The sequence below is a fragment of the Corvus hawaiiensis genome, chromosome 2, assembly GCF_020740725.1.
Source record: "Corvus hawaiiensis isolate bCorHaw1 chromosome 2, bCorHaw1.pri.cur, whole genome shotgun sequence".
NCBI lineage: Eukaryota > Metazoa > Chordata > Aves > Passeriformes > Corvidae > Corvus > Corvus hawaiiensis.
The window spans coordinates 23,793,543-23,821,502 of NC_063214.1; the positions used below are offsets into that span (position 1 = coordinate 23,793,543).

A 27,960-nucleotide genomic window follows, 5' to 3' on the forward strand; every position below is an offset into this window, starting at 1 on the left:
GTAGGAGATTTTCAGCTGTTACAAGTCTACATTTCAGTGCTGAAATCATTGAATATGAAATTGACAGCAAACTAACACGAATAAAACTGAATTTACACTTTTAAAATATTTTATCATACAGAAGCTGACATAGCCATACCATAGAAAACGAATTTTGACAGAGATGGTTTTAATACTATTTCCATTCTGAGTGCCTTTGAGTACTTCATTGGCGAAAGAAACAATACTGTAAATCTAAAAAACTGTCCAGGAAAACTTTTAACTTGGTTTCATACTTTTACTGAAGTATGTGTGTTCTAGCTTTTGCCTTTATAAGCATGTGTAGTGTTTCTAATCTTGATCCAATTGCATTTTTGCAGGACAATGCAAGCAAAAGCATTCATAACATTGAAAGTATGAGTCTCTGCAGAGGATCACAAAATAAAGGCTGGTCTGTGTTGAGTCCAGGATCATAGTAAAGGTTCCCAAGCTAGCTCAGAAGTTGTTCTCTCTACCCAGAGCTGCTAAATAGGACTTTGAAACAGTTTCTGGGCACCAGTGCAGTCTTGTCCCTGTGCTGTTCCGTGTATAGCTCCAGCGTGGTGCTGCCAGCATCATGGTTGTCTTGGCAGAGCCTGACTAGGTCAGCAGTGATGGTTTGATAGATCCAAAATGTCTGATTGTAAGAAAACTGGGGGTGTTCAAGCAGCTCAGTGGTTAAACTTTAGGTGTAATTTAATAATTTTAGGGTGGAGAAGGGAGAACCAAAGAAAATATGTTGCTGTTTTGAAAAATATCAGCTGGAGTCTGTTAGATGTCAGAAGACAGAGCACAGAAACAAAGGTCATCTTATTTGATTCCTGTGAGTGTTGTATGTGTAGTACTGCTGATAATTCCTGATATGTGAATTGCTGACAGCTAGGAGAGAGAAGTGAGCACTGCGCTGCCTAAGGAGCTCTGTGTAAAAGCTCTGCAGACAGACACCTGGGAATCCAGCTTTGAAATACTTACACAAAACCACTACCAAAAATAGTCACTTCAGCCAAACCAGTGGTTTGTTTAGAATGACCTGAACACAGTAACCAGCAAGTCCTGAGTAACACCATGCAGAAGACAGCCCTGAAGGAGATTTCCTAGTGGTCTGAATGCAGTCTGCCATTGCAGGACTGCTTCCATACACATTTCCACAGTGAGCTGACCCTGGACAGGATGGGAACTGAGAGTGCTGCTGCTTTCCTCTACTCTGCCTTTTCTGCCATTTCCTTAGCTGATCATCTCTTCAGGTATCTTCAGGTAACGTCCTGCTGCTGCTCATGTCAGGTAATACCTGAACACAGAGGAAAGAATCACTACTTGCCCTGGCTTTATCTTTGGAGGAAGCACTGCTTTTGGGATGCAGGGGATAGTGGTGTAACAGCACAAGACTTCCTCCTTCAGCACAGACTCGGCAGCAGCCTTGTAACCAGAAGAATCAGTCCCACAGAGAGGTTGCTTCAGTGTTTATGTATGCCACTGTGTTTAAGCCAGTCATACATTTATATATGTGAGTATATTTGTACAAGCAGAAGACAAAACACACTGAGACTTTTTACTGGAGATTAGTGTGCTCCCCCTGATGTTCTGTGGTCAGTAGGATTTTTAAAAAGAGCAGAAATTGAAAGGCCAATGAAAAGTGTTGTTAATTAAACGTGGAAGGTGCTGTCCTTGTTTGGACTGTCTGTTAATGGTATGAAAGCCCTGGTAAAGAGCTTAGCTGGCCAGATTAAAATTAAAAAATTGTGTCAGTCCATCTGCTAGCTCCAAGGAGTCTACTTCGATCATCTTTTCTTGTTTCTTCACTAAAGCAGAATACTGTCTTTGAAAAGAACAGTGCCAGGATGTCTTGGTTGACTTTTTTTACCTAATGCTTTCTCCAAAGATAATGTGTGACGTCAAGACATTTCCAAGAAGGGCAATGCTCTTGGTTGGTTCAAGGCTACTGTAAAGACAACAGCTCTCTTGCTAAAAGGGATTGGGGTTTTTTGCTTTTATAATTTTTTTTTTATTACACAAATAAGTATGTTTGGCTTCATTTGGAAAATCTTTCTTTGCCTTCCGGGAATGATTAACACAGATCTTCAAATAGTTGCAGGTAATGCAGACATCTTTCTTACGTTCGCGTTTACAAATTTAACTATAGCAGTGTGTAGAATTAAAAATATCTCTCTGATTTAATTGTAACAAAGGGGGCTAATACAGAGAAATGTTTGGTCAAATCTGTGTTGTGATAGCAGTGTAAATATGGAATACTTTGAGTGATTGCCAGGTGGTATAACTGCACAATTGTCTTGTTTTGAGTATAGAAGTAGCTATAGGAGGCAATTTTTTTTCAACTTTGAGATGTTAAATACTGGTAATTTTTTTCAATTTTTATTTTCTTTATTAGTTTTGTATTAAATCTTAAAAAGTAAGGTTCCATCTTCTGCTTTTGGGCACTGAACATGTGTCAGTTTGGGTAGAGATTGGGGGTTTACCTTAGTGACATTTTTAGATGTTCTTTTCTGCCTCTGATAGACCGTCTGGTGATTTTGTGCAACAGTGCTCATTATTAATATACTATCAAATAACCATGCCTTTCATCTTTCATAAAAGTCAAAGGTCTACTGACTTTGAAGTTGCAGAATAAACTCATAATCTGTGGGATGAGAAATGCCATAGAGTTATTACTATTCTTTCTCTAATAAATGGTTGGTTGTGATTGTTTTTCAGGCACGTTTTCCAAGGAAAAGGGGGAAAAAGTGAAAGAAGTTGAGCTAAATAATTTCAGATCAGCTAACTGTGAAGGATAGAAAATTAGACTGTCAGACTAAATCTCAATATACATGTTCTTACCTCAGCTGTTTTCTCAAGTTTCTTCTGGAATGATGTGGAACAACTAATATAAGAGGAAATTACAAAAAAACAAAACCAAAAAAGCCCCGCAAAACAACAAAAAAACAGATACAACAACAAAAAAAACCCCAACATAAAGCTGATGAGCCTTTTTATTCCTCTTTTTTTTTCCCCTGCTCTAGAAGAGTAGGGACCTGCCTCAGTGATGAAAGGTTAACTGTCCTTTCAAGCAGCTTTCTTTTTGCAAGCTATAGAGATGGTTCTTGGGGAAAGAAAGTATGGAGTAGGATTATTTCTCTGTTTTACTTCTGGCCCTGAAAGCTTCTAAATACATGTTTATTTACAAATATAGTCCCATTGACCTCAGCCTAATGACAGAAGGGAAGTTAAACGCAAAGCAGTAGAATTCAAAGGGTTAGAGCCTTACACTATGTTACCATTTGATGGGATACTGTCAAGAGCGTAAGGTTGTTGATAACATCGCAGTCAGAGACAGGTTCTGTTAACAGAAAAAAGCACAGCAATGTCCTTCAGAGACTACAGAAGTGGAATGAAGATACTAATGATTGCATCATTATCTCATCAGAGAAATTTGTGTGGTTTTAATTTCACAGCAGAAGCTTATTCAGCTGCAGAAGGAGGACAGCCTGAAGAAGTTTCACCAGCCCCTCAGCTCAGTGACTGGCAGCTGGCAAACCCTTCTCTGCCTCCTGGGTTGAAAAAGCCTAACAGCATCATGGATGCTGAGCAGTTCCACAGGCATTTGCAGTTACGAAGGAAGCGGTCCATTCTGTTCCCCAGTGGAGTTAAGATCTGCCCTGATGAATCTGTTGAGCAGGCTATTGCCAACCATCTGAAGTATTTCAGGCTCAGAGGTAAGTACATCTCGTGGGTAATTGATAAGGAACATTCACTTATAAAAAAGTTTAATTAAACTTTTAAACATAGTAAATATCAGGCTGTAGGAAATACATTATTACTAGAAGAAACTTTTCTGTGATAATCTTGCTTATGAGAGCTGGTCTGGGCTAAAACCCACTGTCTGTCTACACTCATATAAGAACTCTTGGTCCCTGAAACCACATTGTTTACTAAAATAATCCTTTCTCAGAACAGTTTGAATGCTGAGAAAAACAGGTGCTATGTACAGAGTAACTAAATAGCAGAGTCTGTTGGGTTTATTTAGTGTTCTTAAAGTGCCAGTAGAATTCATTGAGGCATCAGTCAGAAGAGTCAAGTCACCTCAGCCACGTGACTTTTGGCTCTGGCTGGTTGTGTGAAATGCAGTGTGTTTTGTGTAGGAAGCCAATCTCTGTGTGTTGGGCTGTAGTATAATAGACAGGAAGCCTTTCTTTTAAAGTGTGGAAGTTGGTGTGACAGAGCTTTCTCTGAAGAGCTGCAGTATTCCCACTGACATCTTTCACCAGATGAAATATTACAGTAACATGATGTATTTCGAACCCTTCTGTCTGACAGCATTGGAATGGGGCATCACAGTCACACAGCACTTTCTGCTCTGTGTGTCTGTACTGCAGCATTCAAACAATCTGTCATTATCTTAACATGTTTGTACAAAACTGGCAAAATGACAAAGAGCTGCTGTCAGAGGAGAAGGAAGGGTGTTCAGAGACTCATGTTTGATGAGATTTGATTACCTATAGAGAAACTCTCACTGGTGACAGTTTATTTACTTAGACAAGTGAAAAACAATAGCAACCAGGAGTTGCTTAGTGTTTACATAAAAGTAAACATAAACAATGTATTTGGAGAACAAAGTGGAATTATATGGGGTTTTAGAGCATCATGCAAATATTAATTGGGCCCAGCTTGCAAGGGATGTTGACACTGATGATGATGCTGCTGGTTTGACAGGCTTTGCCAGTTTCTTATTTCCACCCAATAGGACTCAACTGTTCTCTGTTTGCTCCAAATGAATCCACATATACCATGGGCTTTAACTTTAGTCACCCCTCACTTACCTGTGGTAGGGGTAGATTAGGGCAACACCAACTAAGCAAAAGTGTGAGTGATAATAAAGAAGAAAGAAATCTGTAAATTAGGTTGCAAAAGTATATTTAGGTCTTAATAATCCTAGGCTGAACCAAAAATCCACCTAGTCCATCTGTTTCCTTACTGGACTTAACAGCTTCCACAATCCACAAGGTTTCCTTGAGCAGAGAGGCTGTGACTACCCTTAGTGCTTTTAAGTTAAAACTTTTGAAAAAGATCTCTGAAAGGAGAAGAGGTGACTTAAATTAACAGCAAGGCATGCAAGGTCTGGTTCAAGCAATTTGTCATCTTCATTCTGTCAGCAGAAACTGCTGTTCCAGGAGTGTTGGGTGGTGTCTAATGATGTCTCGAGTAGGCACCTGAGGTGATGTAAGTTAGCGAAGAACTGTTTCCCATGGGAGAGACCTCACACTGGAGCAGGGGAAGAGTGTGAGGAGTCCTCCCCCTGAGGGGGAAGTAGTGGCAGAAACAGGCCCACTCCCCCATCCCCCTGCACCACTGCAGGTGAGGAGTTAGAGGAAACCAGGAGTGAAGTTAAGCCTGGGAAGAAGGGAGGTGAGGGGAAGGTGTTTCATGATTTGGTTTTATTTCTCGTTGTCCTGATCAGATTTGATTGGTAATAAATTCAAGGAATATCCCCAAGTTGAGCCTGTCTTGACAGAATTTGGTGTGTGATCTCTCTCTGTCCTTACCTCAACCCAAGAGCCTTTTGTTACATTTTTTCTCCTTTGTCCAGCTGAAGAGTGGAGTGATAGAGCAGGATTGGTGGGTACTTGGTATCTGAATTCAGTGTTACTGAGTTACATGCAAAGCTTCTAGTAGCCATCCAAATTGCCACAGTCCTCTGTCAACAAAATAATCCTAGGAAAAGGTGGGGTCACTGTTTAACACTCAGAGACCAGCCACTATGAGTGACTAGGAGAACAACTGACCCCAGAAGGGAATAAATATAAATGTACACAGAATCTGCTGATTTTTCAACCTCAGTGTGTATTTTTTAGAATCTTTTTTTAATTCTGTATATGTTGAAGTAAGAAATTACCTCAATATCAATATATACTTTCTCTGGAAAGGATGGTTTTAATACAGTCTATTCTTTCCTTGGTTTTGCCTTACTGCCAGCAGTGCAATGCCACTACCTTGGAAGGAAAGGTTGATTGCTATTTTGATCTAAAAGCTTGTTAGAAAATCAGAAAAGGTTTGCATGTGCTGCTTATCCAGGCTGTTTGTTCCATCTGTGTCAACCTCAGAAGCGAACAGGTGGGAATATAATTACCTGTCTGTAGCTCCTAGCTTTGTTTACTTTTGCTAGCTTGCAAAAGCCTCTCTAAGTGTTAAGAATGACAGATGAACATTCCTGTCATAGGCTTTAAGGAAGTGCTTATGTCATATTGCTGTAGGCTTAACAGTGTACAGCTTTTTGTTTTCTGACTGCAACATCTGGATTGTTTGAGCCTTAAAAAGATACAAGATGAAGAATATGATAAATATAAGCCATTAAAAAATCAAAGTGGAACAAAATGTGGGGATCTGGAGAAAAATCAGTGTTTTCTAAAACAGCAGTATCACCCTTCAACATATGGAAGTCCAATTAATGGTATGATTATTCACTGGTGGTTTTATTATTGTGGTATTCAGAAGCACCAGCCTAGAACAGGGGTGGAGTTGTACTTGTTTTTCTACACCTGAAATCTAAAAGAAAAATTTCTGAAGTGCTGCTTTATTCTTACAGTCAATCACATGCAGAACAGAGTTTTGCAGTAGCAGATGATACTATTTTCACTCTTTTGAGATAAATCCTGGATTATGATTGTCTCTGTACTGCCCAGTCTCTGTATCTCTTGTAGCTGTATTTGGAGGTTACTGTTGTCTGATTTTCTATTTCATTTTTTTCAATATGGGGATGGAAATCAGTCATAGATGTTTACAGATTCGGTACTGTAGGCCTATGGGTTGGGTCTTAGGGTGTTTTTAACTGATGTCCTTTTAAATGGTGTAGTGTTATGGTTGCTGATGGAAGAGTCTTGTAAGTGTAATGGTGGTTCATGGCTAGACTGCTGTGACAAACACAAAGTGTGTCCAATGGGCAGCTGGAGATTCCACAAAAAAATGTTGTGGAAATCTAATAGTGGGATTTCAGACAGTGAGTGGTCTAGACATGATAATGTCTGTTATGATGTTCTTTGCTGCTGACAGGGAAATGGTAGCCCAAGCCACAGGTAAATTAAATTTATTATATGAAAAATAGCCATGCCCACTCAGACCAAGTCTGTTGTGACCAGTCACTCTATGCAGACAATTCAGTGAAGCTCTCCATTCTCTGTTGTGAAAATTGTTGGTAGAGGATTGTAGTAGACTTAGAATTTGAATTAGCATGTAAAACAGAAACAATATAAGGATTACAAGATAGCATGGCTTGTACTGTTCACCTGTCTCATGCCTGTTAATTGGGTAAAACAAATGCTGCTGGATTTTGTCGCCATGGCTCAGGGTAATATGCTTCTTTGCCACCTCTGAGATGTAATTACTCTGGTGGCTACCTTTCCTAGTTCTCTTTGCAATTTTTCCTACTGTGACCCTCTTTCTTAAACTATTCAGTGTATGCTCATGAGTACTTTTTGGTTTTGTGAGCACTGATCCTCTTTTCACATGATTAGATCAGATAGTCTCTCTGCCAGAACTGTTCTTGTCAGCCAGAGCTTCAGATAAGCTGAACATCTAAGGACAGCTTTTACAGATACTGACCAAACAACGAAACAGATGGTATTGCAGTGGGCTGTACCTGATGAGACACATGGGCATTTCTGAACTTTGGAAAGAATTCCTGTTTCTCAGGAATTAAATTCTATGCATGACTGTAGTCCTTAGACTGGGCATAGCACTATGCTTGCTCATTTTCCCCTTTCTTCAGTCCCTTCAAATCTGTTTACTGAAACATTAGAAATAATGATGTTATTTTCTGCCTATGAACATAGTTAAGAGTAAAGTTTCAATTTGATACAGAAATCATAAATGTTACAAGTTATTCAGATCTTGCTAATGACGAAGGCAAAGAGCCAAAAGTCATAAAAACTACCTGGCTAAATAGAATACATTAAATAATGAATCTAGCTGGGTGAGCCTTTTTTCCCTGTTTCTGCCCCATCCCTGGCACATATTACTTATAGCTCATACTCAGCAATTAGTTTCTGAAGTTTATTTGTAGAAGGTCTGTCTCCCTCTATGTTTGAATTTTTAGATGCCAGCATATGCTTCTGAGAAACTTGACTTTTTCCATGAAGGACACTTGTTTGCACTGAAATATTATTGGTGAGAATAATTTATTTGCTAGATTTTAGTATGGTAATGTTCAAATCAAAAATCTTTCATGTGAATTAGCTAATTCACATTCAAGCCTTTTTCCGTTTAAACCCTTTGTTTCTTTTATGTATCTTTTAAGGGTTGCTTTAAGGGTGTTATAGGCCATAGACAGTAGCATTGCAGCAATAGATGAGTGATTTCTTTGCATGTGTGTATTAATTTAACAAAGCCTTTGCAGCAAAGACCTCATAGGAGGTATCTGTCAGTGTGACTGTAGTCTTCATCAAACCCCTCTGCCATTAAGCTGTTCAGTTGTGCAGAAATTATTAGAGAGGAGGAGGAGTTGGTCTCATGTTGCCTCAAAATAGAATATTCAGCCTGATTCAGTGCTCCTAGTCACCATACACGGTTCAACTCTTAAGAAGCACTAATGAGATTTAATTGGGATTAAACTCCAGCACTGCCCACTTACACAAATGGCCAGAAAGCCACCCTACCCCCTACAGGGTGCTCAGTGCTGTCATGTGGTGCCTCTTCTGTTAACCTCAGAAATCCCTGAGCACACACTGAGTGTAATAGGCTAATTGTCTCCCGTTTGAGAGAACAATGCATCCCCAGTGGTACAGCTTGAGCCACAAGGATGCTGTATCCAGGATGCTCCAGGTGTGTGAGGGGTAGCCAGGCTAGAGAATTTCAGAGCAAGAGAAAAGTCATTTAATTACATCACAGATCTTAGCTGGAGGTTTTGAAAACAGTGACGATATCTTTAGGAAAAAATGCTTCAAATCAATTTTTTTTCACTCCTTCCTGCAGATTAGTAGGACTGAAAAGAGCTTGTGTCTGCCTATGAGGAATTTTTTGGGTTGAAACACAATTATCTTAAGCTTTTCAGGATATTGTCTATTATTTTTGAGTATTGCTCGAGCATAGACACTGCATTTGACATAGATAAGCTCCCAAGGGCTGGGTGTTTCTGCTTTTGAAGCAGATATGCTGACAGACAATTCCCATTGGAATTGTCTTATGACATGTCTGGCTTTCTGAAGCAGCCTTTGAAACCTGCCTTGGCCTTTAAAGGTTAAAACATTGCTTACTTCAAGTGCCTGTGACACCTGGCTCAAGTAGAAGCTTGCACAAGGGCGTGGACCAAATGTGCTGATCTTTTAATTTTTTCCTACCTCCTCTTTCACCTGAAGATGATTATTTCAGTGATGAGTTAAGTGACTTCTAATTTGTGAAGATTTTCAGGATGGGGAGTACATGGAAAATGTAGTATATGCATGCAAAATATACTTTGGAGACAAAACGCAGAACAAGCCATGTGATTTGCATTCTTGGTTTGAATTCTGGTTTATTGTGCCAGTCGGTTACATTTCTTCAGCATACCTGTTCTTTTTCCTGTAGTCAGCTGGACCTGATCATATCTCTTGTAGCAGGGAGCTTCTCTTTATCTCATAAACCTTCTTTTTTTTTTTTTTTTTTTAAACACTTGAATTCTTTGGTGGAAAATTGCAATGTAGCCGAGGGATCAACTAACACTAAAATACAAGTTAGTTATTACTGCAGCCATGGGATGAAGGAAGCAATTTTCCAGAGGAGCTTACCTTCCCACTCACATGTAGCTTCAAGACTCTTAGCTCACTGCCTTAAAAGATTGATCTCGATTTTATGATGCTTTTAATCAGTATTGTTTGCTGGGGATTAGAGGCCTCATCACAAATCCCGTCTCCTCCTGGGCCTGGTGTTGCTAATGCTGTCCCACACATCTGTGCGCTGTAGCGGGCTAGTGAAAGTTTGGTGTGAGATCCAGACATGAAGAGCAGCTCTTTGCATATGGCCCAAGGGCAGAGATGCTCTTCAGGCGGCAGTGGCAGTGCTGCTGGGTCTGCTCAGCAGTTCTTCCTCACGCTGGCAGGCCTGCCTGCTTGGTCGGTTTTTTAAGAATTTTGTAGCTAGTCTTAGAAAACTAAATCCTGGAAAGATCATAATGCAAAATGCAGCAGCTTCAATCATAATTCTGAATTATTGGGCTCCTGGCAATTTATTATAAGCTCTTATGCAGCAATTTTTTTTCCATTCTCTATCTCCTTTAAATGTTGTATATTTAAAAGTCAGAGTTGCATTTCTGCTTGAAAAGTTCAGTGGTCAACTGTTTGGTCCCCCCTGACTCTCATTTTGTTTCAATTTCTGTTTAGGTTTCAAGGAGTTGCTATTTTAAATCTTAGTCAAATTTGCTTAATTTATTGTCAGCATATCTATATAATGTATTTGACACAGACACTGGCAAGTTTCTGGAAGGACAGAAAGGAAAGATAATAAATTATTTTAAAAAGTAAGTTATAGTTATTTCCTGAATCTTCCAGTTAAGTCCTGTTTAACTTCGGTTTTGTGCCTCCAACTTTTGTCTACAGAGTCTCAGAATGCTTAAAATCTAGTTAATGAAAAACATGTTTTTCTTTATGGGAGTTATCAAGAATTTGTTGTAAGAAACTCTGAAAAACCTCCCTCACCTACAGATAGCTGAAAACCCATCACAGGGTGTGCTTACCTTCAAGTTAAAAGAAGGGTGATCACACTTACTAGCCAACTTGAATGCACTGTGAGGGTGGTGTCTTTTCAGTTCCCTGGGTGGCCACATCAAGTCAAGGTAAGAATTGGCTCCCTTTTCGACTTTGCAGAAGGAGAGGTGGAAGATAAATTGTGCTTGTCTCTTTCTTTATATGTCTGTGATTTGAACCACACTGAATAAATTGTATTGTTCTGTCTCTATGCTCGGAATGGCAACTCTCTTCTAACTGTGAAACAATGAAAATATTTATGAGAAAGAAAGAAAGAAAAAGAACAATTTTGTTTCACTCTTTCTTTGCATTTACTCTTGAGCACCCTATAAGTAAGCACATCTGAGGCTGGTTCTTGTGATGAACACTTACAGCCTGGATTTCTTATCCTGCAGAGCAATCCCCTGCTTTACGAACTGGCCAGCTGGAATAAGCAAGACAGTGACAAGACAGACTGTGTGTCAACAAGGTTGCAGGGTGATTGTGTTGGCAAGCTGCTCACCATGGCTGAGGGTATGGTTTCCTGGACAGGGCTAACAGAAGTGTTCAAATGGCAGTTGTGGCAGATGTGTGCTTGGAGTTTTTTATCTGTCCTCGTGTGTCAGAACTAACACACTCTCAGACTCTGTGGAGGGAAGAGAATACAGAAGGAATTTGCACTATGTTGTCCAGCTTGTTGCTCACCTCAGTGGAAACAGCTAGATAGGAGAGGCTAGAGAGGACAAAATGTGACTGCTTATCCATATCTCATTTCTTCCTTTTGCAGAATACATGGCTGTGGTGACAGCTTAGATCTAATTAATGGGCTTGGAGCCCACAGATGTCACAAAGCCTTTGGGGCTGGAATTCAGTGGGGTGTCTAATTCCAAATGAAAGGACACACAGAAAATCCTTAATCTATTGGGAGCCGATTGGAACAACTGTTTGTATGGTAGCAGCTTGCATTCAGGCAAGACACTGTCTCATCACATTTATTTTAAACTTGTTCAAGAGCATTAAGGAAAACTGTATTCAATGACTTGCAACTGGGAAGCCAGTCCTTTGCCTGTTGGCATTTGAAAACCAAAGCATTAGACAGTGTCCCTGGAATGTATTTGCAAGCTATTGCTATAGCTTCAGTCGTTACTGAGAGTCTGCTGAGGACTTATCCCAGCCACAGGAAGTAATCTCATTGCAGGATCATTGCTGTACAACGCGGCACCTAGAGTGAAAGATCCAGAATGTAGGATATAAGTACCACCAAAAGAAATGTGAGCAAGGGATATTCCTTAGTGTAGGCTTCTGGATTTGAAACTAGACTTCAGTTTTTTACTGGGTGCCTAGCTCTTACAAGTGGGATGGTAGAGAGAATACTACAGATGTTATTTTGCTTCAGGAAGCTTATTAGTACTCCAGCAGGAACCAGAAATCCCGGAGCAGGATTATGGCTTCATTGCCTGAGGTCTGTGCAGAAGTCGGATGGAAATGTGGTCCCTGCCTCAAAGGGTTTGCAAGTGTAGCTTGAGGGGGGGATGTGAGATGGTGCATGGATGTTTGTCAATTTGTCTGTCTGTTTCTGTTTAATAGAAATGCGTAAGTGAAACTGATTGGAAACGTGGACAATACTTTCCAAATGACTGTGTCTTACAGATAAAGTTAACTGCCTAGATGCTGGAGGGGTGCTAGAACAGTAACATCCTACTGACAGTTAATAATGAAGAGTTTGGGGACTTTATTTTTCTCTGGTCACACATACCGGATGAGCTACAATGCTAATCTCCATGTCATAAAGCTGTTGGGAGCGTGGCATGGACATGAGAAATGTCTTTGTATTTGCAGAGTTCCACAACAGAGAAATGGTCTCAACTGCTCTGATGAACTGAAATGCAGGGTGGAAAAAAAAACTTCTTCTGCATGGTGCCATCCAGTGTGCCAGAGTCAGCTAAGCTTTAAGGGTGCTGCTGCATAGGAAACAGTTCCTTAAGGCTGTTATTTGTAAAGCCTTTGCATTTAAGAAAAATGTCCATGTCTTGGTTGAATGAAAATATTTCCATATGTGATCTATGTGTTTTTTACATATGTACATTTAAACAACTTTGGAATTTGGAAAAAAAAGCATCGAGAAGAAATAACAGCAAGGTACTGGGTTTGGCAGCCCAGAGCTAATTTTAAAGCTGATTGAAGAAAATGACTTCCTGAAGATAGATTTAGTCTCCTGTAAGGGCTTGCTTGTGATGTCAGGACTTTCCTGGAATGCAAAGCATTCCTCTGCTGAACTGTCTGCATAAGTAGTGAAATCAGATTAAGGTCAAAAAGCAGGTTTGTCCACTACTACTTCAGGATGGCATTTGGTGTAAATTATTTTGAGAGTTTGCCTTTTAATGTTGCTTTCTTCCAGGACACAAGGGAAATCCTATAAATCTTTCTCTCTTTGAGTTATGCTGGGTCACAGAGTTGTCCTTGCTTGAGCATCATGTGACCAACTGCTCTGACTGGCAAAAAGAGTTTGTGCAAGGTTGGGAGGTTAAAGAAGACAGTGTAGTGTATGATATTAAACCTTAATTCTCAGGCTGACTGTTCAGAGCTGTCCAGTTCTTTCTCAGTTAACACCTACAGTACAGTTAGAGCTTGACTTCTTTCTTACTGTATTATTTTGTGTCATCATTCTGCCCTGTTTTTTGAATTATGAGTGCAATTGTAGTTTCTGAAACATATTTTAAATTCTGTGTAAAGGTGAGTCCAAAGGAATTGTAACTGACTGAGCCTACTAAACTTTGATCAGTGCCACTATCTTTCTTACAACTTAAGCTCCACCTCTACTTCCTGTGAGGACATTTGCCATACTATTTTGGTTTTCTAGGTTTTCTAAAAATTTGATTCATTGATCAAAGGGCAGTTTCACTCACTGGAAATACTGTTCTTGATGATTGTTAAGAGACAAGTGCTTTCTCATGTTCTCTTATTTTTTTCTTAAATTTTGTTTAATTATTTCTGTTTAAAAAGTCAGGGAGAGAGGTAGTATGAGTGTGGAAGATCCATTATGTCTTCATTTCAGTCCCTTCAATGCTTTCCACATTTCTATGTAGATGTCAGGTCGCTGTGTTCTATGTGTTAATGTGCTGATAAGCTTGCAACATTGGGACAATAATATCCTGGCCACTCATGCCACAGAAGCACTCCTTTTGTACTAACACCAGACTTTTCTTGTGCCTTCAGTGTGCCAGGAAACAGTCTGGGAGGTCTTCAAGACATTCTGGGACAGACTGCCGGAGCGTGAAGAGTATAATGCCTGGATGAGCCTGTGTGAGGAAGGAATAATGAGCATCTTTGAAATGGGCACCAACTTCAGTCAGTCTGAGGAGCACCGGAGCCTGATCATGAAGGTGGGTGCAGCACCTGCTTGGAGTGTCCTCATGGGCAAGGGCATCATGTCCTACTGCAACATGCAACTTCGGCATATCACATTTGGCAGTAATGGACAGAGCCCTTAAAAGAGACAGGCGTGGGTATTCCAGCTCGAGGATCCGTAGTTCTGAGATCAGTTCCAAAACAATGCTGTGGGTGATCCAACAGAGGGAAAAGCAGCAGTGATGAAGAGAATGTTGTCTTCAGTAGATGTGCTCTTGACAAGTAGATGGTGTCCAGATCCATGATGTGAGTCAGGTTGTGGTGCATTTAGCAGCCTTCCTGCTCTGAGCTGCACACTGAGGTGCCTTCAGCCCAAATGGCACTCAGGAGCAGGAAGTTCCGAGCTGTAGTTCTGATGCTACCAAGCCCTGTGGCATAATTGCCTGTTTAATGTTCTACAGGTTTGTGATGTCTGTGTATTGCTGCCTGACTGAAATGAGTGTAGTTGTAAATAAAAAAACTTCGGTGTCCTATGAAGGCAATAAATAACATTAGGTAACTCACCATGGGAAGTTGCAGGTTAAAATCAGTGTACAAGTGTAAAACAAGTCAATAAAAAAATGCTGAATATCTTAGTATCTTTTCTGTTGATTCAAGTTCATTTTAGCTTAAAGAAAACAAAAGAAATATGTCAAACTTAAAAAAGCTTGTCTCAAATGAAATACAAAGATGTGTTTTCAGGAGTTTGTGAACTTTAAAATTAAGTGCTTAACTTTGTATTCATCTAAGATACAGTAGATATCTTAATTTCTCCGGATAAAAACCTTCTTAAAATGTATGGCGGCTTATGGGTCTTCTTTTATGATTACCTTTGCAAGCTAATGAATGGTAAGTCTTAAATGTGTAACCCCATAGAATCAGTAATGTTCAGTCAGTGTGGATGCGCTGACTTTTTCCTCTCCTCCTCTTTTATTGCACTTCTATGCTAGGAATGTGCACTAAGGCACGTGAATATGGAGACTGTTGTGGATCATGGAGACAAGTTTTTTTTCCTGAGCCTGCATGTTAGTCTTCCCAGGTGATGCTAGCCAAAGTTTGCTTCTGTGAAGTCTGATGATGCTGTTGCCCCTAGAAGACTTTGCAAAAGGATGGAGAGAAATAAAATTAATGTGATTTTTTTTTTTTTTAATGCACACAGCGCATGCAACTGTTTTATGTAAAATTTTGGCAATGAGATGATCTATAGTGGGAATTTATTAAAAGAAATCAAAATGACTCTTGGAAACGGGTTGATGCATCTAACTTCACACTGCTGCTCTCCTGTTTTGGGTATGGCTCTGCAGCATTACGGTGGAGTCAGCTAAAGTGCTCTGTGTTTGGCCTTTTCAGAAGGTTTATATATAATTTAGGTTTCCTTTCTCCTGTAGATGGATATATTCCCTTCAGCACTGCAATATTCTGGAAAAAGCACTTTTCATTCTTCTATTTTCTTTCAGCACAATTGGTAAAAGGTGATGGTTCTTGGGCTGATTTGATAATAGATTAGTCTGTGGTAAGAGGGACTGAATGCTGGCACCTCTGTACTCCACAAAATGTCACAAATCTGTCAGGTGACTTTTTTTTAAATAAAAAGAAGAACTCTGTTTAACTTTGAACCAAAGACTGAAGGCAAGAGCACTCTATTCTATCCCCCAATCAGTCACTGTCAAAAGATCCAATGACCTATTTTTAAATGAATAGGTCAGAGAGTGGATTTAATTGCTAGCTCGAGTACTGACTCACCTTTCTCATATGTTCTTGTGCGCAAAATTCTTGTCAGAGTGTGAAACCTTTTTAAAGCAGCAGTGAGAATGTTAAGTCCAAACAGATGTAGTGGATACATCTCTGCTTTTAAGAACATCCTTCTTGCTGCTGGTTGCTTGCCCCAGTCTAATGTGGTGGTAAGAACTGGGGTTTAGCCTGTGGGACCAAACACCCTTCTAAAGCCCTGTGTCCTACCCTCTTGTTCTTTCCACTCTCACCAGCTAAGAGGACCAAGTTGCATGGTCAAGCCTTTCCATTACTTGTGGGATTTTGTTTCCCTCTCATTACGCCATGTTCATTCATTTGGTTGCTGTCAGCTGTTGCTATTTTTTTCCCCATTCCTTAGGTTTGACCTCTAAAGCACTGAGCACTTCTCACCAAAGGGCTGCTGTCGTTTCACTGCGTGCACAGCACTCTGTAGTGGCCAGGTGTGATACATCTAATAGGCCACACTCTCTTGCTTAAAAGGAAGATTCACTTTTCCAGTGGTTTTTTTTGTTTGACCATTACACTCCTCATTAAATACCACTTGTTTCTAATATTCCTCTGCTCTCCAATGTCTACAAATCATCTGTGGTTAATTTCAAGGGTTTAGTTTAGAGCCTTCAGTGATAAAAGTAATTCTGTTTTTCTTTTGGTATATATTGGCTGTTACTGCCATAGCATTGCTCTGCTGCCTCTTTTGTATGGGCATGTTGGCAGTTTCTGGCAGTCTTATTTCAAAGTGTCTTTTTGTATTGCTTTTTGGTAGATTGCAACACGAAATTTAATTTTTAGAAATGCTGCATGTCCTGAATTTTCCCCTTCTCTCTCAAAAGAAGTCCAGGGTATCTGAAAATTAGGCAAACTAAATCTGTGGGGTTTGCTTTCAATAAACAATAATTCAGCAAACTGATTGCTTTCATGCTGTTTATGTAGTAGTGGGGAGGAAGGTCTGTTATGAGCAGTGTAATTAAATGCAATCTTATTAGCCTTCCTCCTTGTTTTTTTCTTAACCTTTCCTCTAAACCCCAGTAATCACTGTCACACATCCACAGATGCTGCAATGTCTGCTCCAACCTAACTTAGTTCATGCAGATAAAAATTCTCTTTCTCTTACTTTTAACATACTTTCTTACTGGATATCAGCTGGAGCTTAGACCAGCTGATCTCAGCTTTCATGCTTCTTTTTTTTGTGTTGGAGATGTGAGGTGTGTCTCTGTGGGTTTCCCTGTAATATCTGTATATACATGCATGTGCATGTGCTAATACAGAATGTATATACTAAATTACCTGAGTTTCTTATAGCAGATCACCTGCCAGATTTTCAGGAGGAGCAGGTGGACATACTCGTGCCAAGCATAAAAATGGTTTTAAATATCCTTTTTTTTTCCCCCTTGAATTTTCCATTTTAATTTATGTTAACTGACAGTACTTTACATAGGAAGAACACTATCCGAACTAATTTCTTTGGATATTAAGTAGATTTACAAAGTGTGAGATTGTTAACCTCTCTTTTCAATTCCTGATGGAAATGCAAATGGAGAAGGTAATTCCAGTCCATAGGGTGGGGTTTTTTCAGTATAAATCTTCATGTAAACCTTCCTTCCTACAAATTAATTTGGTTTGTGTTCCTTACTGTGTAGCTGTATTTCAGTGGGGAGTAAAACCATGCTCCATAGAATGTCCTCATTCATCCCATTCTGCAATTTGAGACAAGTATGTTTGGAATTCCAGTATTGCCAAATTTGCCCTGACTCTGCCCTGTGATTTTGGCCATGTTCCCACTTGTGCTAGGCAATTTTTGGAAAATCCAAGTGAGGAGAAATGCAAACAAATTTAATACTGGTTTCCCAAGAACAATGGGTAACTTGCCATGAGATTGAAGCACTGCTGCCAAAGCACCACAACCTGTGTGTTCATAGGAGAATTTACAGCTGGCATATGGTATACTTTGTTAGATACCCACATAGCTGCTGGGCACACTTTTTGGCTTTATAAATTACTGAAATAATGCAGCAGTTTTGGAGCAGTTGGTTGAACTGTTTTGACACTGTTGTCCTGCAAGTAGCCTTTTGCACAAGTTGCATCAGAAGATGCCGCACTGAACATTTAAGTGTGGAGGAATAAAGCTAAAAGAACCACGGGTGTGAAAAATATGGAGTGGTAGTAAGAAAAAAGATATCTTCAAGAGGTTTAAAAAAAGGAGATCTACAGTCAAGCACATCTTTGTGCAGTCTGTGGTACTTTAAAAAACCCAGAGCCATAAACCCACAACTTGCAGAATATACTGCAATCACTGAGCTTCTGTTGAAAGATACTGGTGAGTGTCTTTCACCCTGTAGCCACCTTGCCAATACCTTGATTGCTTACATTCTTTAATGGAAACTCAGGTGAATTCAAATTGACTAGAAGTATAAATGCTCACATAATTAAACCCAGTATCAGATCTTGTTATGAATAGAATCCATAAATGTATCGCAATTAGAAGAGGAGGGAAAAAATACAATTCCTTCCTATGGAATATATTAAAAAGAAACCCTGTTACTAAGTCATGTTTCAAATTTTTTTACTTTGAATTTTTTTCTTTAGCCTGACATAGTACAACAGAAAACAAGTAAATAGAACAGAAGTGCATGTTGAACTTCTCCTGGTTTGTAATGGAAACTTTATTATAGAATGTGGCTGTCACACAGGCTGACATTTTGCAGGTGGCCTTTGGCTGTGGGGAAAGAAACATGTCAGTGGTTTTCTTGGGTGATTACTAAGAGCAATTTTACAGCCTCTTGTTTAATACCCTTATCAAACAGAATATATTTTATTTAGCAAAGCAAGTAGAATGACTGCAGAACAAAAAAGTGACAGTCAAAATGTAGAATATATTTGGTATTTCTGTGCAGTTGTCAAGTTCCTGCTGGCACACGAGGATCTCTGAACTCCATGATTCTTCAGCCATTTGTTATTTGTGGCAGTCTCAGACCCCTTATTTCCAAATGGGAGAAAAGACCTTAGTAAACAGGGGAAATGTAGATCATGCTGAGGAGGAAGTTTCCTTCTGGAGCAGGAGACGTGAGTCGGTGCCATGCCCGCTGCTTAACCCTGGTTTCTGTCTGCTGCTTCCCATGTGAGGATGAAGTACAGCTCACCAGTACCTGCCACTGGGAAGGCCTGCAGGATCTAGACTGTGTGAATTATCAGTTTGGTGGATATCTTGGAAGAGGTCTGATACTATTCCTTGATGGGTAGAGAGAACCTAAACTCCTGATGGTCCTACTTCCCTGTGTAATTGCCACACGTCTTGTTAAGTCATGGTGGGCTGAGATAATTGTTGTGACCTTTCTGTTCATCAAAGCAGTTAAAACAAGCAAAGATGCCTTCTGACTTGCATGACTTTGGCATTGTTCTTTTGGTCAGTTATATTGGGGCCATTTTTAATTCATAAAAATCCTGAAACTTGATGTTTTACCAATCCTGGAGAATTCAGGAAATTTAGGTTTGGCCAAGAGTCTCTAATTTGAATTTGAAGGTAGGTAGACCCTCATCTTTCTAGGCTGTATCTCCTTCCCAAGTCCATAGCAAAAAGCAGCTTAAAGCCTGATACTTCAGGGCTTTCAGTGTAAAGTTTTGTCTGCATCCTGCATTTCCAGTGTGGGCATGTAATGCATGTCACAATTTCTATTTCTCCAGATTTCAATCAAATTTCAGAAAATAAAGTTTTAAGGAGACATTGTTCCTTACAGGTCTGATGACAATCTACAATGCCAAGACGTTGGGAAAAGCTGTTATGAGAAATGAAGCATTAAAAGAACCCATGTAACTTAATCTGCTGAGCAGATACTCAGCCATACCTGCTGAGGGCTCCCATACAATCCCATGTCCATAACTAAGCATATCTGAGAGTGTTGGGCAGATGGGATGGGACAACAGGAATTAGGTTATGAATCCTTTCCAAAGGAAGCAGGTCTGTGGGATTTTTTTGGTTGCTGGTGAGAGGGAAATTTGTGCCCTGCCCACTCTGGTGGGTCTGAGAGCCAAGAGTTAAGCTGAGACTTAGTGTGGAAAGGAATCTGTAGCAGAGCTTTGCCTGAGAATCAAAAGGCAGACAATTTCCCCAGGAATCCCCAAGACTGTGATGGGAGGTGCTAACCTATCGAAAGGCAACTTGAAAAGTTCCTGGGACAAGATACAAACCCTTCAATGGTGTTGACTCCGCAGTACTTTTATAAAGTATTGACTTTCCAGCCCCTGAGCAGCTCTATTTGCTTCAGTGTGTTTGCAGCACGAACTGCTCAGTGAGAGATTAGTGTAAAAGGGCAGAAGGCAAACCTGCCCGAGGATGTCTGAATGGGTAGTGTAACAAAACACCTTCTTAGTACGCTGAAATGGGTACTTAGCAATGTACAATAAATGATTCTGCCTGAATTCTAAAAGCTGTGTTTGAAAGTGGGATGTAGCATCCCAATGATATGAATTACTTGGAACCACTTACTCCCAGTGCTGTAGTTTGAATACCTCACAGAAGCAGATTATTTTGTCTTCCTCAGGTTCCTGTGGAAGTCCTCTTCTGCTGTCTCTCCTCTTCCCCTTTTCTGTGACCTTCCTTGCTAACCATTGCCTTTCTCTGTTTACTTAAATGTCCTAACCACACTTTACATTTTTTTCTTTGCACAGAATACCTCCTTTTGTTTCTTCTCAATCTGGAAAAATCCAGATCACATCTGCTCTTTCACATCCCCCATCCCCTCATATGGATGCAAAAAAACATTTTTCAATTGCCCTCCTTTGAGCCATGTCAGATTTCCTTCACCCTTTTTCTTATCCACGCACTTGCTGTTCTCCTATTGACTTTCATTCTTTGCATTACAAGTTTTAGCCTCCTCTAGCTTAAAAATAAAACCCCTCCACCTTTGCCATATATATCTATATATATCTAGATATAGATATAGATATCTCTAGCCTTCATTTCAAGTTGCACCTAGTTGAAACAATATCTGTTCCACTAAGCTGCTCCTGCTATCTCTCCTCTTACTCACTGTAGACTGTATTTTTACCTTACCTGCCAGGGATGTGCCTCAAAGCACTGCTTCCTATTCTGGCCTTTCTCTATGGCTTCAGTTCTGGACATTGCCATCCATTTCCTTGAATTGTGCCCAGTGCTGTGGCCTTGTCTTCAAGGGAGCTCTGCTACGCACCATAGTGGGGAATCAGGATAGGCAGATAGAGAATCATTTCCAGTTGTATCACTTTCCTATTGTAAATGATGTGTATAGGTGGGTTAAATCAAATATGCTTGGTACAGTACTACACAGATGGGATTAAATTAATATGGGATTATTTCAGATCTCCTTGGCATCTCCTCTGTCTTTTTTTCCTGCCTGGGATTACCCTCAGGATGCTTTGTCTTCTATGCATAATGATAGTCTCTTAGGATCAGGCAAGAATGTCCTATAATTGCTTTTCTGCAAGCTCATGAGTTGACAGAAGCTCCTCTGGTTGGTAGCATATGTGATTTGTGGTATTGCGGTAGCCTGTGTTTAACACATTTGTAGTAATGCACAATAATTTTGCATTATGTAAAAGTAACTGTTGAGAAAGGGGAGCACTACAGCAACTGACACAAAACTCAGCTCCTAGCACTAGAAGAATTGGTACAACAATGATGTCAGGGAAGGTCTTGGTTCAAGTATTCAAAAGCTAAAGATTTTAAACAATCTTTGCAGGTCCATGTGCAGTAGGTAAATTTCTATCTCCATCTGAATGAAGGAACTGAGTCAGAGAGGTGAGGTGTTTTGGCAAAGGCTATTCTGTCCTAAGTGATTAAAGAAGCCAGTATTAGAACTCTAGAGCCCTTGGCTTCTAATTAGGGGGAAAAGTTGATGTTTGCCATGGAGTTCAAATATATCATCGCTTGCCCACCCCAGGCTGGAAAGCAAATTAAACATTTGAGAGAGAGGAAGACAGTCACGCTACAAACTATTGCAGACCATGCTAGTTTAGCAATAGGGGGTGCTAGTTTACTATGAAATTGGATGGGAACTTAGTAATTTGATGCCTTATTAAAAATGTGGGTGTGGAGATTGTGTAGGGTTTCTTATTCTAGGCTTTGGCCATTAAAATAATAATTTGACATTTCAGGTTTGGTTCTTATAAGTTCTCATTATAATTTGTTGAATAGATGACTTGGAAATAGCAAGGCATATTGGTTAAGTCCAGGGACCCAGACTCAGGGAACTTGGGAGCCACCAGCTCCTCAGACTGCCCTGCAATAGAGTTTTGGCCCAGGCAACCCCCACTGGGGCGCCCCTATTCCTTTGCTCTAGGAAGTGGTCAGAGCTGAATATACAGGCACTGTACAGACCAGCATAATGACACCTTAAAAAAACTACCCAGAGTCCAACACAGCCTTAGTGGCCTCAAGTTAGTTTTCACTGTAGACTACCTGGTTTCTTTGTCACTTAAAACTAGTCTTGCTGTGTCTTAGTTTTTCATACTAAAGGATCTCCAAATGCTTCATTAAATGGAGTTGTACAAGAAATGTTGGTCAAAGAACATGCTGAAAAGTAAACTGACTGAAATTAGTATTTTGGCAAGCCCTGCTCAGGCTGATATCCAAGCTGTCTGCCATTCTAGCTGTGACCGTAATGTCCATGTGTCCTACAAAGAAGAGAAGGGTAGTCACTGACGTGGCCCAAATCAATAACAGCTGAGTTTCTACACTTTCCTAGAAACACAGGTGAAGAGAATGAGCAGGCCAACCTGCTCAAAAAGTCTCTTTTGCCTTTTCAACCCTCTTTCACAAGAAGCATCAGGATAGCTTAGAGTGACCATCCTTAGGTCACTGAATATAAATGGCTGTTCTTCAGAGGAGCTTGCAAAGTGGAAATAGTATGTTTAAAGCTAATTGTAATTTAATTTCAAAGGTGATACCTGAGTTGATCCACTTTGTGTTGTTTTTACTGAAAAATATACCTGCATTGATTACATAAAGAAAGCCAGCCCAATAAGCAGTCCACCAAACCATCCCTTTTTGCCCCTCTAAAGCAGAGAAGCAGAAATTTTGTGGATGGACAATAATTTTCTGTAAGTATTTGATACTGTCTTTACATTGGTACAGCAGCAGGATACAGCATTATTTCTCAGCAGCTGTCATGCTGCAAACTGCTCAGGACCTCCTCCACTTCTTGTAGTATTCCTCACAGAGCCTTCTCTGACTCTCCTCAAGAACTAATGGCACTAATACCATGAGAACTTTGAGGAAAAAATGTGAACTGTGTGGCCCTTCTTAGTCTTTTTGAAAAAGAATTGCACATGAAAAAACATCATCCCTGCCACTTGTCTAACCACAAACAAAGCCATCAGATTAATCATGCTATGGTACTTTAAGCTGTAACTTTACTTTCAAACAATGGTTTTAAATATATAGACAAGTAGCAGAAGTAATACTGAATTTCTGAAGACTGCTTCCTTAAAAGGTTTTTCTTGTTGGCCTCCTCTAAGGTGGGAGATTGTTGTACCTGCAGAACACTACAGGAAATGCAGAAATGTAGAGGAACTCTAACAAACCTAATGCTCTTTACACTGTCTGACGTTGAGTTTCAGTTGTATTTTGACAATGTCAAATGTATTTCCTCTTCAGCAGGGACTTTGTTAATAAATTTTGAACTTAACAAATGACAGTACAGAGAATAGAATTATTTCAGCATACAGAAGGAAATAAAGTGATATAAACTGCATTTCAATTTCTTTCACCTTATATTACTCAAATATATTTTGGATTTGTTTGTTTGCTTTCCAGAAACTGTCCTATACAAAGGAAGCAATGGGGAGGTGAGTATCTGTATTCTCCTTGTGTTTTATTCTCTCTGGAGATAACAGGCCAAGACATTTTGTAACCTTTTCTCTCTTTTTCTTGTCAGTTCCTGCACTGATTGGTCATGTGGGTAAGTAATTTTCCCTTTCAAAAGGCTTCTGATAGGTAGATTCTCTGGTTCTTGCTGCTGCTGGCATAGATTTGTGCACTGAAGATGAACAAGATTCATCTTTGTTCAAAAGGACATACAGAAAAGTTTGGTGGAGAAATCCGGTGGTTCTTGCATGTGAACCTCTGTCCTGGCATGGTTGGCATGCTCAAAATATCTCAGCCAGTCTGAGGCTTGTACTTCTGCTTAAGTGTGTCATCACCTTCTTGGCTGTCAGGCTGCCAGGCACAGACATGGGCTATTTACCTGAAGAGGTTTTATGAGGGAAATCTGTTTTGGGAAAGAGATGTGTCCATAGTTACTTGTGTTAGTGTTCTGGTTGTCTTGAACACCTTTCCCAAAAGCTTTCAGGTAGTCCTGGTTATCATCACTAAAACAATAAGGAAATGGAATATTTTGAAATGCTGTTTTTAAAGAATTTCAAGAGAAACACAGTTACAAGGGAATTGGTTGCTTGGGCTCCTCATACTTTTAAAAAGGCAATAAAACTGAAAACTAGTCTGGTTTGTGGCTTCTTTGTACCAAAGCAAACCTGAACTTGACCTGTTATCTTCGTGTCTTTTATTGAACTGAAAAACAAGTTCAAATCATTATTATTATTATTATTGCTACTCAGAACTTCCTCTAAACTGTTATTTTTAGGGTAATTCAAACGCAAACAATCTGATGCTGAACTCCTGTGAAAAACTGACAGGTTCAATTCCCTGCTTTAAAGGCCACATAAAGCTATGATAAATACGAGTAATTAAAATTCTGGGAAGAGTAATCATTTAACAGACTTCTTAGGAAAGCCCCCAATGTCCCAAATTAGGTATCCTCATAGTGATCTCATAACCACAGCATTTATTAAAAGTAATAATGTGAACTGGTAATGGCAAAAATGATTCCTAAAAGGTTGCTTCCTCTCTGTCCTGTGGAGCTAAGTGCTCCTTTGACAAGAGCACTCCCTGAAGCTTCCAAGTCAGCTAGACAGTGTACATGTGTTCTGAAGAAGTTTGTTTGGAAACCTACTGCATCCCTCTGTGTGATCATTCAGGAAATCTAGTAAATGTAGAAATGCATGAGAGGCATTGGAGTCAACGCTAATGAACCTAGAGTCTGCATGCACTGGGCTGAGCAAAGGAACAGTGCAAAAAGCCCAACTGTTGCTCGAAAGCTGGATCAGAGTGATTAATGTTGTACTTGTCAAAAAATCATCTTATGAAGTGTTTTGTGGCAATATTAAAGGGGTTGCAGTAGACTACTGGGAAACTTTACCAAATTCAGTTCACTGTGGGGCTGTGCTGCATCTGTCTCAAAAATACACTGCTTTTATTTCAGTATTTATTGCTTCAGACTGTTTATAGCTTTAGGGTGGGATCTTTGTTATTGCCATCAGTTTAAACTTTAGGTTTACTGTATCTTTTCCTCTATAATTTGTTGTTTGTCTTGTGCTTGGAAATGGCAGTGTTTTATAATAAAGAGAGTGATACAGGACTGAAGCAGTGACAGAAACAGGTAGACTTATTCTGGGTAATAGAACATCAGGAAGAAATGAGTAGAAATAATTTTGCCATTATTATAAAATCCAAACTTACTCTAAGAGCCTTCTGGACATCTTAGAGCATTCATGGTTTAAGATGTGAAGTTTGTAAGCCAGAGTCCTACAAAAAGCAAAGCTGTGATTTTCTGTCATGGGTAGAAGATGTCTCATCTAACTCCAGATGTCTTCCCCCAAGAGGAGCAAGTCAGCCATCTCAATACTGCCAACAGCCAGTGTTATTCCCTGAAAAAATAACCAGACCTCCCAGTAAAGATTAGAATAAATGTTCTTCTAAAAATATTCTGTAAGAAGTCAGCATAAGTACCCAACCCAGGACCACCATCAGCTCTAAGGCACAGGGTGGTAAATCCAGTGTCAAGTCCTTCCTGCAGAAAGGAGAAGTGAGTGCAGTTCTACCATCTCCTGGGCATTGCTGCCCTCACCTGCTGACCCACATGTGCAGAGAGAGGCTGGTCCAGTGCAGGGCAATGCTGGGATCTGAACGCAGCTGACTTGTCACCCAGCTGTGCCATCTGTGTCAGAACGAACAGCTGTTCTGGTCTTGAGGGATGGCAGGACTGTCCTAAATATCTAGATATCCAGGGTATCTAGATGAGATGTTCAGGTGAGATTCTGACACTGCCAGGGAAGGACAGGCTTCTCCAGGCGGTGCCTTGAAGTGAGGATCTAGCAGGAGTCTCTGACTTGTCCTGTGGTGAGATCCAATGCCTCTGATGACTGTGCAGAAGCAGCCATTTCACTTTGGAGGCCTGGCACTGGGCATATTTCTTGGTCTGTTTTCCCACTGATAAGAATAAGAAATTTTGCCATAGGTTCTAGAGCACAGCCCCCACACAAGAAACTCTCCCATAAGCTTTGACAAATCTCTTTCTTCTGTGAAAAAAAAAATTTCTATGAAATGAGCTCTTAATTTGAGGTTGATCTGGAATGGAAGACAATCCCTTGATATCTGTTCATCATTATAACTTTCTAAATCAAACCAAAATTGTGCTGAAAGCTATAAACCACTATAGAATTGAAGCTGTGACTTGAATAGTTTAATACAACTCATGTAATCCTGCCTAGATGCCAATATGGTGTCTCTCTCTAGCTGGAAAAAGCTGATTTCATCTAGTTAAATGCTGGGATAGTTTTAATGTAGCCTATTGAAAGGTGCCTTGTACTCCTGTAGTTCAGTTCCGGGAATAACTCCCAATCCGGCATTACTGGCAGTGATGTAACAGCAGGATGAGAGTTTGTTCCCGTAAGGTTTAGATCGTGCATTCACGTAGGCTAAGTGCTACCCTGGCCTTTTAAGGAACTGAGGGATTAAACTAAGTACCACCAAGGAGAAAACCTCAAAAGGAAAAGCAATATATGGGACACAATCCAGTTGTGTACAGAGCAGCGCAGTGGAAATTGTAGAGTTTTTGCCCCAGTTGGAAGTGTCAGAGCACTACATCAGCTAAAGGCTTTTACTGATTGCTTTATTCAGTAGGCCACTGGCACTTCACATAAAAATGTTCTGTCTCTTAATATTGGAATCTGTCTCTTTACAACAGGACAGTCCTTTGTCTAATTCCTGGGGGGTCAAAAGCCAGATCTTGAGAATCAGCTGAGAGCAAAGGAGGAGCACAAAATTGTTGAAGCAGAAAAACAGAGCTGTTAGGTCATAGCCTTGCTTGAATGCTGTATGCACAATAGCATACTGAGGAAAAGAAAGAGGACAGGAGGATAGTTGAAAAGGATGAGTATAACACACTACTTCTTCATTTCTTCAGAAGCATTTATTAATGTAAAATGAAATATGTAGAGGCATGTGTCCTTTCTGATGGTACTTGCTGATTCTGTACTCACCGAAATTAATTGTAGTAAATCATGTCCAGACCTCCTGTGTTCTGTCCATGTTCTCTGCCTTGAAATACATGGGCAAATCTAGAATCCATACTTTATCAGCAGTGGCAGCAATGGTTCGTGTATCAATTCAGGTTTTGTACTATTGATCTAAATGTGCTTCATGAAAGAATAAGAGTTTGTCTTCTGCACTGGGCTCATTTCACCAGCTCAGCAGTTCTGTCTGCAGTGACATAGAAATGTGCCTTAGATTCTTTATAGTTTGCTTGTGGACTTGGCAGTGATATTGCTCATTTCGGAAATTTTTTTATCATCTGCACAGCTTTACCAAATGTGAGGAGTTCCACACTGCTCCTTTTTCAGTTGTATATTTTCTTTTGTGCTCCCTACTGTCTGGTAGCAAATATGAAAGGATTGTCCTGCTCTAACTAGAAGCAAAAGAGATGAAAATTCAAGAACTGCCTAAATGAAAATTAAGATAAATGCATGTAAAATTTAAAAGGAAGAGAATCTGAATACGAAGCTTTGCCTTGCATTCTGAAATTGCATAAAAATGCTTCTTAAATTGTGTGCTTAGTTAGTTCAAGGCTGTGTGATTAAAATATTTAAAAATTATAAAATCAGATGATGAAATTTTCTCTCCTTTGTGCAATATGAGAATTGAAGTAATATTATTCAAGAAAAAGACATGCTTGACATAGCCAGTTAGACTTTAGAACATTCAAACTGACCAATAATCTTATAAATATTAGATAAACTGGTGGATGTTCCGAACATG

General features: G+C 39.8%; 1 protein-coding gene across 5 annotated transcripts in view; it reads left to right on the forward strand.

The window, feature by feature from the left end:
* Positions 1-1,764: 1,764 nt before the first annotated feature.
* IMPG2 (interphotoreceptor matrix proteoglycan 2) overlaps positions 1,765-27,960 on the forward strand; it is a 55,845-nt gene continuing 29,649 nt past the window's right edge. For 4 of the 5 annotated variants that reach the window (XR_007201696.1, XM_048295157.1, XM_048295160.1 and 1 more), the window contains exons 1-5: positions 1,765-2,110; positions 3,465-3,725; positions 13,914-14,080; positions 23,623-23,654; positions 23,744-23,767. Coding sequence is in view for 4 of the 5 variants with exons in the window: in XM_048295157.1 (XP_048151114.1) it covers positions 2,038-2,110; positions 3,465-3,725; positions 13,914-14,080; positions 23,623-23,654; positions 23,744-23,767 (557 nt within the window). In the remaining variant the exon portion in view is untranslated. The remainder of the gene's footprint in view (positions 2,111-3,464; positions 3,726-13,913; positions 14,081-23,622; positions 23,655-23,743; positions 23,768-27,960) is intronic. The other variant, XM_048295158.1, reaches the window with a different exon arrangement.